Genomic DNA, 13,020 nt, shown 5'->3' on the forward strand with positions numbered 1-13,020 from the left:
AGGACAAGAATTGAAACATTAAATGCACTCCAAAGACATTCCATTCTGTCCGGAGGAAAAAAACCTAAAGTAGGACAAGTATTTGAAACGCTAGAATCAGCAGAGTTATTCTACAAAGAATATTGTACAATCTGTGGGTTTACGCCAAGGCTTGCAACAACAAAAAGGATTAAAGGCAATGAGTTACCAAACAGTTTTGCATTAAGGAATGTTGTCTGCAATAGGCAAGGTGTAAAGGAAAGTAGGAAAAGGAAGAGGATCGACATCGATACCGATATCACGAGAATGATGCGAGAATCCGGTGTGAGACATATAAGCCGTGTGAGGCCGATTACAAGAATTGATGTCGTGCATTAGTGTAGTTTAAATACCAAGAAAATGGAACTTATATTGTTTGATTCGATGAAGCGCATAACCATCCACTTGCTTCGCCTTTGAATCTACAATATTCTTGAAAGGAAACCGAAAAATGACAGAGGTACAGAAGCAATTTGTCACAAAGGTAAAGGTGCTAAAACTACGTGGTGTGAAAGCCTATAGAGGTTGGAAGGAGCTGTGTGGAGGTTACAACAACATTGGGGTTATCGAGGTCGATTTCAAAAACTTTGTCGGGGACATAAAAACCTACATTGGTAATTTTGATGCACAAATGTTTGTTGAAAATCTTATAGGGAGAAAAGACACATGCAGTTCATTTTACTTTGATTTTATAGTAGATGAAAACAAGTGCCATTTGGAGTGTTTTGGGCAGATCCGATCTGCATAAAGAACTACATGCTGTTCGGTGAGGTTTTATCAGCAGATGCTACATATAGAACAAACAAGTACGATATGGTGTTTGTCCCTTTCACAGGAGTTGATCACCACAAAAGGTGCATAACGTTTGGAGCTGCGTTGTTAGGTGATGAAAGTATTGAGTGTTATACATGGCTGTTCAAGACATTTTTGGAAGCAATGGGTGGGTGCCAACCGAGAATTATAATTACTGATCAGGACAAATCAATGAAGTCGGTGGTCCCGGAAGTGTTTAAGGAGTCAACAACAGACGTGCATGTGGCACATAATGAAGGAACTAAGAGAGAAAGTCAGTTATCAACTGTTTCAAGATGAGAATTTTAAGACCAGGCTCAATAGGTGTGTTTGGAACAACCAACTTGAGCCTGATGAATTCGAAGAACAATGGGGAAAGATAATGACTGATTATCAACTTGTAGAACACGAGTGGTTTTCAGATTTGTATAATCTCAGGGAACAGTGGATCCCTGCCTACTTTAAAGATGTTTCAATGTCTGGCTTGATGAGGGTTACTTCTAGGTCTGAGAGTGAAAACAGTTTCTTTTGAGTTCCTCACACCTCATTTGACCCTTGTTGAGTTTTGGGTGTGCTATGAGAGTGCCTTGGAAGCACAAAGACACAAGCATTCCAAATTGAACAGTGACAACAAACACTCGAAATCCCCACGGAAAACAAAGTCAAACCTTGAAGTCCATGCTTCTGAAATGTACTCGCACAACATTTTCAAAGACTTCCAAACAGAATTGGTTGCAGCTTTGTCTGATTGCCGTTTTAAAGATGTGGAGAAGATTGATGAGACAAAAATATATATTCTAACAGACTTGCAGATGCCAAATAAGTCATGGAACGTAGCATATTCACCAGATAACATGGAGATTACTTGTTCTTGTTCTATGTTTCAGAGAATGGGCTTGTTGTGTGCACCGCCTTTGGATTCTACACAACCAAGATTTTCTTAAAATACCAGAACAAAGACATAACGCAAAGATGGACAAAAGTCGCAATGAGTAAGCTTTGTCTTTGACAAAGATGGCAAATCGATAGATGTCTCTCAAAAGTTTTCTCGACCGGAAAAGTTTGAGTATCGAGTGTGGCAAGAGGTTTATTCTTGTGTCAGCGTAGCTGAGTGTGATGATAACGACATGAAGCTTTTGATTGAAAAACTGAGAGATATTAGATTGGATATGATTAGTAACAGAAGTGTACCAGCAAAGAAGAAAGACAAGATGAAAGAAATAGAAAAGTATGTGGGCTGCAAAATACCTGAGAAGTTGGTGATTCATGTTCCTAAAAAATCTAAAAACAAGGGTAGGACCAAGGGCAAGATAATTGAATCACAAATTGATGCGTGTCATTTATATGATGTTTTACATCTCTTTTTACACGCATTTCAGAGCTCATTTGTTTAGTTTATGCTACATTTCTCCCTATTTCCGTCTACTTCCGTATTTTGTGCTTTGTTGCAGAAATGTGAAGAATCCGACGGGAAATCAAGCCAAATCCGTCCCCGAGTAAGCTGCATTGTAAATGACGTGAAGAAATTGCTTAAGGAACGAGCTTGGTGCGCGATCCAAGGCCCAAAAGACAAGTCCACGTAGAATAAAGAAGTCAAGTAGCAGCTAATCCGGTCGATCGACCATCCACATCAGTCGATCGACCACCTATCGGGTTCCGAAGCTCTTTATGTTTTGAGGAGCGATCGATCGACCAGCCTGAGTGGTCGATCGACGATTTCGATTCCAGACGGAATTAAAAGATTGAGAAACTCAAGGCCCGTGAAGTTTAGGTTTTAGGAAATAGTTGTTGCGCTTATTTGCTATATAACGTAACATAACTTTTGATTTTTATCATCAAGTTTCATATCACATACAAGATTTTTAGTTCTAGCTTATTTCCGAGTTAGGGTTTTGGGTTATCGACTTTAACGTTGGATTTCTGCCTTTGCTCTTAATCTTTCCTCTGAAATTCTCGGTAATCATTCTGCTTTAATTCCATTTATTTGTTTCGCTTTTTCATTAGTATTAGAATTGCTAGATTTGTGCCCAAAGCCAATTATTGTTATTGTTATTTGCTATCTATTTCAAATCATGAATTCAGTACCCTATTGTCTTAGTTTATTTGTTGTTTTTACCTTCGTCATGAGTAGCTAAACCTATAGTGCTAGGATGTAGGCGATTTATGGCTAGGCGGCAATAGGTTAGACACGGATCGAACCAGGTCGCGTGTCGATCGATCGATCGACATTGTTGGTCGATCGACTGACCTTGTAAGGATATCTTCGTTTTAATTGTTTTTAATCTTGTATCTGACGAGTTGAATGCATGCGACCAGTTAGATACCTATTTTGTGACCGACCCATTAGACCGAAAGGTAGGGTAGGTTATTTGACCGTCAATTAATTCGACTAAACTGTGCTAAAGATCGAAAGATAGGTATAGTTTAGACCATTAGTCACTTTTCAGAACGAAAGTTAGTATTAGTGACATTAGGGACCTATAGCGAGATCGAGAGATGCTATTTGTTAGGAGTGGACCGAGAGGACCTCTTATTTCCCGCCTTACCTGTGTTTGATTCGGACCGACCTAGTTTGCTGCCGCCGAAGCTGTAATGACCCGACCATCCTAGTACCTTTCTTTTATCTGTTTAAATCATATCTTTAGTTCATTTTCTTCTTATTGTTATTAGTTATAGACCAATTCAATCAACCCCCATAATAGTTACCTCAGACTGATCATAGAACAACTAGAATTTACAACTGCCTCCTTGCGGATCGATTTTCGTTACCACTAGCCTAGGTTAGTCTTAATAGGAGATTATAAATATTATCTTTGGTACTCACAGCGACGGGTATCAAATTTTGGCGCCGTTGCCGGGGAGGCAATAGTCCTAATTTTAGTTGTTTTTATTTTTTAGTCTTTCTTAGTTTAAGGAACATCCGTTCCTTAAACTGTTCTTATATTTTGTTGTAGTTTCCTCTTATGCGCAGTCTCGGGGTGGTCCATTACCGCCGTTTGACCCAGAGATTGAAAGATCTTTGCACGTTAAGAGGAGATTATTTCAAGAGCAACATTTGGAAAGGCCAAGTTCTCATTCTAGCTTTTACGAGAACGAGTCATTCGAGGAAAATCCACCTTCTTCACCCGTTTCTACATCTTCAACCGAGACAGTTACTTCTCCAGAAATTTCGATTATGGCCGAGGAAGCGAGTATAGCTAGTTTTTCGAGCCGACAGCCGCCGACTTGTACAAAGGGTTCGAATTACGGGAGAAGCGTGAAATTCGAACCAAAGCCCGCCTACATTACTATGGTCGAGAGAAACGGTTTGGGGAGCGCAAATGAAGATGCAGCTAAGCACATGGAGACTTTCATTGACTACTGCAGCGCCATTCCCCCACCAGCTGGCGTGACCCAGGATCAAATCAAGGAGACCATGTTCATCTTTTCCCTTCGTGATGCCGCAAGGGAATGGTATAGGGATTTGGACAAGACCGTTCGGAGATCACCGATTGGAATACACCGGCATTGGCGTTCTACAAGAAGTACTTCTCTGCTTCAAGGACGATCGCCATTAGAGCTCAAATTACGGGCTTTAAACAAGGGCCAGATGAGAATTTCCACGAGGCATGGGTCCGATTCAAGAAGTTGGTGCGGACCATACCGCATCATGGGATTGCAAAGTGGAGTTTGTGCAATCATTTCTACAATGGGTTGTACGACGATCAGAGGGCCATTTTGGATGCCGCCAATGGGAGATTCGCTGAAAATTTGGGAGCAACCAAAGGGTGGAAGATCATTGATGATCTCGCTACCCACAAGGCCGAGTATGGGAATTCGAGAGGGAACCAGAGGAGAGCTGCCGAGTCTTCCTCTGTTCGCACTTGAGGCTCTTACCGCAAGATTTGACAAATATGAGCTAGGAGGAGTCTCTAAGGGTGGGATATACCAAGTCAATCTCGTGTCGACGGTCCCTTCGTCGTGAAAGGTGTGGAGTTGAGGGCCATGTCTCGAAGAACCGCCCTAGTCCCTTTGAATCTGCGCCGCCTTTCAACACTATAGGCGTAACAACACCTACTACGAGCCACCGCATCCGAACTTGAGTTGGAGGAGCCAGAATGTCCAAAACCCAACTCAACCTCCGCCACAAAGAAGAGCCATATGTGCCTCCGCATCAAAAGCAACAAGAATACCAAAGCCTCCTTATAAAGCCGCAAAGAAAGAACAAACACAAAATTCTCGAGTTTTCCGAGCTTAAGAATCTGTTCTTTGAAGGAGTCCCAAGCAAGAGAGGCCGGGATGAAGTTACTTGAGAGCCAAATTGCTCAAATAGCTAGCAAAAGTAACACTCGAGCCCCCGGACACCTACCCACTCAACCCGAACAAAAGGAGACCCTAAATGCCATCACCTTGAGGAGCGGGTCCACCCTTGACGGTCCTGCCATGGTTGAGGATCTTTGTCGAGAAAGATGAGCCGAAACAAGCCAAGAGAAAGCTTCAACGAACAATTCAAAGAAAAAGACGTCACAGAAAATCGGCCGATCGATCGACATACCTAGTCGATCGATCTGAAACACGGGTTCCAGGAGCTCGAATGTGCAACCCAGATCGATCGATCGAGGAGGGTGGTCGATCGACCATAATCACGCGATGTTGAAGAATCTCGTCCTTTAATGCCAAATAATCTACGAGACTACTTGTTTCGGGGTACCACAGTCCCGAAGATTTTGGGGGCAGACCCGAGTGCTGATGGGTCAGTCCCGGCTCCGAAGTTCGACCCAATGACGGTCAATGGGTCTCATTTGTGACGGTCTGAGGAGGGATCTAGCTTCAACAAAGAGAAGGTGACGGACTTTCAGCCTAAGTCCAAGGACGCCGGCACACGCGACTTAGAAGAGAGGGCTAAGGTGCTCCTTACAGCCCCATATCCGGAGAGACTCGTGCCGACCAAGGAACAGGTATCTTTCAGTAAGTTTGAGAAAGTTATCCGTAGTTTGAATGTGCAAGTCCCCTTCCTTGAGCTAGTTAACCAAGTACCCGCTTACACTAAATTTATGAAACAACTGTTGTCTAAAAAGCGGTCACTTGAAACAGTGCACACTGTCGCACTCACCAAGGAGTCTTGTTCTTATCTGTCTCACACTGCGCCCCTTAAGTTAGAAGACCCGGGCAGCTTTTCCGTCCCTTGTAGCATAGGTACCTTTTCTATCGAAAAGGCTTTATGTGACTTAGGAGCTAGCATAAGTGTCATGCCCTTGAGTCTAGCTAGGAAGCTTAAACTGACCAGGTTTGCTATTACTGAGATGACAGTTCAGATGGCTGACCGATCTGCGGTCGAGCCCATAGGAGTCCTAGAGGACATACCCGTCCAGATAGGGAAGTTTTTCTTCCCTGTCGACTTTGTTGTCCTTGACATGCCTGAGGATGACCATATTCCCATCATTTTGGGAAGGCCATTTTTGCACATTTGGTGCGGTCATCGATGTCGGTCTAGGTACCTTGACCTTCAAGGTGGGAAAACACTCTATTGTTTTTGCTCAGCCGGCTAAGAAAAAGGATCCCATGTGGCCTGTCACTTGTAACACGGTCTCTGAAAAGAGATCGTACTTTGTACTTCCTGACATGCCTATTACTACTGTTGTATTAACCCCTCCGCCCCGGATTGGGAGCAAGATGGAGGAAGAATCTGTTGTTTTAAATAATGCAGGAGCTGGTTTGGGGAAGGGAGTACTACAAGCTGCGCCAGCTGTAAAGCGGCCGATCATTCAAAGAGGAGGCCTAGGACGCTTAAGCTATGGGACTGATGAAGAAGTAGAGGATGAGCCGGCCAAGGTGAGATGGGCTGATTTGGACTCCGATGATTCTGAGGGAGTCCTTGATTGGGGAGATGACGACGCTGATCAGCTGAATCCTCCGACTGTCAATGCTGAGAAGGGTGCAACTGATAAGATGGGCACCATTGAGGCTACCTCTAGTAGCCAGAAGCCAACGAAGTGGGCCATACCATGGTCCTTTTTGATCAACTACTAGTTGATCAAATTCGTTATAAACTTAAATTTTATTGCTTTCGAACTATTTTTTATTGCTTTTGTGTGCCCGATAACTTCGCTTTTATTTTGTTTTGCTTAGGATTTTAAGTACTTTAGACTTCGTTCTGGGTTTTGCGCAATTTTGGGCACGTACTATTGTGCATTTGCAGGTATTTAGAGCTTATTAGCTCAAATCATTGAGCAATTACGAAGAAATAAAACACTGCAGCAGTGTTATCAGTCGATCGACTGGCATCCTTGGTCGATCGACTGAGTTGCGGGTTACAGGAACTACTGTTCACGACCAATTGGTCGATCGACTGCCTCTTTAGGTCGATCGACCACTGCTGCTGCTATATTCGCTCACGACCTCTCCCCTGCTGTGTTTGGTCGATATGCGGACTTCAGGGAGTTTTTCTACTCCACTTCATTTCCGTCGCATTATCTATTTCTTCTTTTGTCTCATTTATGCACAATTTTTAAGTTCAAAATTGTTTTCTTCGGTCTTACGCGTGGTAATTTTTGTCTTTCAGGTACTCTTATCGGTAGCACTGCTGGCTACTGAAACCTCCTAGCTCACGCTGGTTTGGGAGGTTTCCCTTTCGCGCTTTAAAGTCTTGTGAGTTCCCAAGTCTTTCCTTTATGTCATTATGTTTTTATTTCCCTTTTCTCGCAAATTCCCATTTCTCTTCGCTTTCATTACATGATTTTGCACAATGGGGACATTGTGCGATTTGGTTTGGGGAAGGGTTTTGCGTCGCATATCATATGTTTGCATTCACGTTTACTTTTTGTTTTGCATTGTTTATTTCATTTCACATATATATACAGAAAAATCAAAACAAAAAATTGAAAAATTTCAAAAATTTCCATAAAATGCATGTCTATTTTAGCATATAGGTCGAGTCGGAACGGTAGTATTTCAAGGACATAAAAACCTACATTGGTAATTTTGATGCACAAATGTTTGTTGAAAATCTTATAGGGAGAAAAGACACATGCAGTTCATTTTACTTTGATTTTATAGTAGATGAAAACAAGTGCCTGGCTGGAGTGTTTTGGGCAGATCCGATCTGCATAAAGAACTACATGCTGTTCGGTGAGGTTTTATCAGCAGATGCTACATATAGAACAAACAAGTACGATATGGTGTTTGTCCCTTTCACAGGAGTTGATCACCACAAAAGGTGCATAACGTTTGGAGCTGCGTTGTTAGGTGATGAAAGTATTGAGTGTTATACATGGCTGTTCAAGACATTTTTGGAAGCAATGGGTGGGTGCCAACCGAGAATTATAATTACTGATCAGGACAAATCAATGAAGTCGGTGGTCCCGGAAGTGTTTAAGGAGTCAACACACAGACTGTGCATGTGGCACATAATGAAGGAACTAAGAGAGAAAGTCAGTTATCAACTGTTTCAAGATGAGGATTTTAAGACCAGGCTCAATAGGTGTGTTTGGAACAACCAACTTGAGCCTGATGAATTCGAAGAACAATGGGGAAAGATAATGACTGATTATCAACTTGTAGAACACGAGTGGTTTTCAGATTTGTATAATCTCAGGGAACAGTGGATCCCTGCCTACTTTAAAGATGTTTCAATGTCTGGCTTGATGAGGGTTACTTCTAGGTCTGAGAGTGAAAACAGTTTCTTTGACAGGTTCCTCACACCTCATTTGACCCTTGTTGAGTTTTGGGTGTGCTATGAGAGTGCCTTGGAAGCACAAAGACACAAGCATTCCAAATTGAACAGTGACAACAAACACTCAGAAATCCCACGGAAAACAAAGTCAAACCTTGAAGTCCATGCTTCTGAAATGTACTCGCACAACATTTTCAAAGACTTCCAAACAGAATTGGTTGCGACTTTGTCGATTGCCGTTTTAAAGATGTGGAGAAGATTGATGAGACAAAAATATATATTCTAACAGACTTGCGGATGCCAAATAAGTCATGGAACGTAGCATATTCACCAGATAACATGGAGATTACTTGTTCTTGTTCTATGTTTCAGAGAATGGGCTTGTTGTGCGTGCACCGCCTTTGGATTCTACACAACCAAGATTTTGAGAAAATACCGAAAGTACATAACGCAAAGATGGACAAAAGCTGCAATGAGTAAGCCTGTCTTTGACAAAGATGGCAAATTGATAGATGTCTCTCAAAAGTTTTCTCGAAGGAAAAGTTTGAGTACTTGAATGTGGCAAGAGGTTTATTCTTGTGTCGGCGTAATGAGTGTGATGATAACGACATGAAGCTTTTGATTGAAAAACCGAGAGATATTAGATTGGATATGATTAGTAATGTGAAGTGTACCAAAGAAAGAAGAAAGACAAGATGAAAGAAATAGAAAAGTATGTGGGCTGCAAAATACCTGAGAAGTTGGTGATTCATGTTCCTAAAAAATCTAAAAACAAGGGTAGGACCAAGGGCAAGATAATTGAATCACAAATTGATGCGTGTCATTTATATGATGTTTTACATCTCTTTTTACACGCATTTCAGAGCTCATTTGTTTAGTTTATGCTACATTTCTCCCTATTTCCGTCTACTTCCGTATTTTGTGCTTTGTTGCGTAAATGTGAAGAATCCGACGGAAATCAAGCCAAATCCGTCCCCGAGTAAGTGCATTGTAAATGACGTGAAGAAATTGCTTAAGGAACGAGCTTGGTGCGCGATCCAAGGCCCAAAAGACAAGTCCACGTAGAATAAAGAAGTCAAGTAGCAGCTAATCCGGTCGATCGACCATCCACATCGGTCGATCGACCACCTATCGGGTTCAAGCTACATTCTTTGAGGAGCGATCGATCGACCACCTGAGTGGTCGATCGACCGATTTCGATTCCAGACGGAATTAAAAGATTGAGAAACTCAAGGCCCGTGAAGTTTAGGTTTTAGGAAATAGTTGTTGCGCTTATTTGCTATATAACGTAACATAACTTTCAGTTTTTATCATCAAGTTTCATATCACATACAGTACTTTTAGTTCTAGCTTATTTCCGAGTTAGGGTTTTGGGTTATCGACTTTAACGTTGGATTTCTGCCTTTGCTCTTAATCTTTCCTCTGAAATTCTCGGTAATCATTCTGCTTTAATTCCATTTATTTGTTTCGCTTTTTCATTAGTATTAGAATTGCTAGATTTGTGCCCAAAGCCAATTATTGTTATTGTTATTTGCTATCTATTTCAAATCATGAATTCAGTACCCTATTGTCTTAGTTTATTTGTTGTTTTTACCTTCGTCATGAGTAGCTAAACCTATAGTGCTAGGATGTAGGCGATTTATGGCTAGGCGGCAATAGGTTAGACACGGACTGAACCCGCGTGTCGATCGATCGATCGACATTGTTGGTCGATCGACCGACCTTGTAAGGATATCTTCGTTTTAATTGTTTTTAATCTTGTATCTGACGAGTTGAATGCATGCGACCAGTTAGATACCTATTTTGTGACCGACCCATTAGACCGAAAGGTAGGGTAGGTTATTTGACCGTCAATTAATTCGACTAAACTGTGCTAAAGATCGAAAGATAGGTATAGTTTAGACCATTAGTCACTTTTCAGGACGAAAGTTAGTATTAGTGACATTAGGGACCTATAGCAAGATCGAGAGATGCTATTTGTTAGGAGTGGACCGAGAGGACCTCTTATTTCCCGCCTTACCTGTGTTTGATTCGGACCGACCTAGTTTTTTCGCCGAAAGTCGTAATGACCCGACCATCCTAGTACCTTTCTTTTATCTGTTTAAATCATATCTTTAGTTCATTTTCTTCTTATTGTTATTAGTTATAGACCAATTCAATCAACCCCCATAATAGTTACCTCGATCGATCATAGAACAACTAGAATTTACAACTGCCTCCTTGCGGATCGACCCTGTTACCACTAGCCTAGGTTAGTCTTAATAGGAGATTATAAATATTATCTTTGGTACTCACAGCGACGGGTATCAAATGTTAAAAGCCCTAAAGAAGAGAGGAAAAGAGAAGAGGTACTGCAAAACATGTGGCCGCCAAGGACACAACTCTAGAACTTGCAAAGAAACAAACCATCTGACAGGTATCTATAATTTGGTTTCTTGTTAAAGCATATTACATTAATGTTAAATAATTATTAAATTATACAAGCATAGCGGATAGTATTTACCTTCCAAAATCTTTAATCTTATATGGAGGCACATAAGCTCTTTGTGCAATGAACATTATGGTTGTTCTAAAGGCACAGATGAAAATTTCAGCAATGTATATTTGATTAACATTAAATCTATTATCAATTTAGTTGTTCATTTTGGCCATTTTCTCCTTATAAAATCTGATATTTAATCTACATTTTGATGCATATTCACCAAATACTACCATGAAGATGACGACGATGAAGGAGATGAATCTGATGATGTGGAGGACGACGATGAAGAAGATGAATCTGATAACGAAGTGGAAGGTGCAAATTTTTGATTCAAGGATAGACATCCATAATATACACTACGAGAACATTCTTAAAGGCTTGTATGCACAATTCGATTATCTTGCCAAAGTACATTACTCTTATAGGGAAAGTATATTTCATTTTTATTAAAGCATCATTATTGTTGTTCTGCAAGGAACATTCTTAAATGCTTGTATGTACATTACTCTTATAGCCAAAGTACATTACTCTTATAGGGAAAGTATATTACATTTTTATTAAAGCATCATTATTATTGTTTCAAGGAACATTCTTAAAGGCTTGTATGTACATTACTCTTATAGCCAAAGTACATTACTCTTATAGCCAAAGTATATTACATTTGTATTAAAGGTTCATTATTGTTGTTTGCAGGGACAACATCAACTTGATTGGAATTGTTTTCCCAGAGTACAATAATTTTAAGACGTTTTGCACAATAAACATTATTGTTGTTCAGCAAGAACATAATAAACTTTATTGAAATTTGTTTCCGGAATATAACACTCTCTTGAATTAAAATTTTTTCAAACTTCAGGTTGTACGACTCATGACTTCCTCAATATATGTTACATTACTCACACACGTCACAAACGAAACTAAAAAAAGTTTTTACGGCTTCAATTCAACATCTTCCTCATCTTCATCATCATATTCTTCCCATGGCAGTGGGTTTGAACGGAAATCCATTGCCTTCTTTAGTACAACATCAAAACATACATTGCCTTCTGTTGAAATCATATATGAAATGTATTTCTTCCATGAGAATCGTAGGGGAGCATCCTAGCAAAATAAAGAAAACAAGGGATTAGAACATGTACAAATGTGTACTGAATTATGTATTAAAAATAATTATATTACTTCTGAAACTCACATCGCCTTTTTTAAGCCCACAGGTCCAATTTAGATTACCCTTAAATGTCTCCATATGTCTCATAACGTAAACACCACAATCAGTCTTGTTAGTGTTGTTTCTCCACTTCATCTTTGCAAGAATAGGCTGCAGTTTTTAATGCGATCAACTTTTACCTTTGAAACACCGATGTCTTTCAAGTATTCTGCTAGAACATTACGCTGGCGGAGAAGGGGTGCAGAAAAACATTAGGACACTAATAATTATGAGGTACAATATCACAAAAATTAGAAAATTAAGACAGACACAAAATTTTTGGGAAGGTACACTCTATGTAAAGTCATTGTACATTCACAATAATGAATAAGAACAAGTATGTAGTCTTTGTTAAGCAAAAGAGAGCATAGAATCTTACAAAAGACAGTGGTCTATTGTGGAAAAATTCTTCTGGTTTTCCGTCACGATACACATTATCAATGATGATGAACTTATACTTGTTGATGTCAATGACTAGTAAATTGTAATGCCTTTTATATATAATTGGGAAGAAGAACTGTAGATTTTAAAAGATTTAATTAGGCAACAAGCAAATTAAATATAACATGCAGAAAGAGTGTATATTGTCAATGCTAACCAAATCAATTCTATCTGGGTTAACCGAGAATTGGGTAAACTCTTCTTTCATTATATCGTTAATCACAATAAAATTTTCAACAGTGTCCACTTCTCCATGAAGAATCATCTGTATGCAAGACAAGTAAAGTTTTTGATGTTAATCAAGGGAAAAAACATTACAAAATTTACTTGTTGAAATAAGTTTATATAAATATTTGACTTACACACACAGCTGTGGTGAAAAAAAATCGATAAGGCTCGGAAGAGTTTCTTCTATATTCCTTGGCATTC

General features: G+C 40.0%; 1 protein-coding gene across 1 annotated transcript; it reads left to right on the forward strand.

Moving 5' to 3' along the window:
• The first annotated feature begins 1,192 nt into the window (after nucleotides 1–1,192).
• LOC141630821 (protein FAR1-RELATED SEQUENCE 5-like) lies at nucleotides 1,193–9,017 on the forward strand. The gene is made up of 3 exons (XM_074443571.1): nucleotides 1,193–1,331; nucleotides 7,804–8,638; nucleotides 8,834–9,017. The coding sequence occupies exons 1-3, from the start codon at nucleotides 1,193–1,195 to the stop codon at nucleotides 9,015–9,017; spliced, it is 1,158 nt and encodes a 385-aa protein (XP_074299672.1).
• The last annotated feature ends 4,003 nt before the right edge of the window (nucleotides 9,018–13,020 follow it).

Source organism: Silene latifolia, chromosome Y, assembly GCF_048544455.1.
Source record: "Silene latifolia isolate original U9 population chromosome Y, ASM4854445v1, whole genome shotgun sequence".
NCBI classification, from domain to species: domain Eukaryota; kingdom Viridiplantae; phylum Streptophyta; class Magnoliopsida; order Caryophyllales; family Caryophyllaceae; genus Silene; species Silene latifolia.

Excerpts from the sequence above, each read along its gene's own strand:
- LOC141630821 (XM_074443571.1), top strand. The coding sequence starts at position 1,193 with ATGACTGATTATCAACTTGTAGAACACGAGTGGTTTTCAGATTTGTAT. Across the intron at positions 1,332-7,803 it reads TAGGTCTGAGAGTGAAAACA|GGAGAAAAGACACATGCAGT; the intron begins GTTTCTTTTGAG and ends AAAATCTTATAG. Across the intron at positions 8,639-8,833 it reads GAAGTCCATGCTTCTGAAAT|AGAATGGGCTTGTTGTGCGT; the intron begins GTACTCGCACAA and ends TCTATGTTTCAG.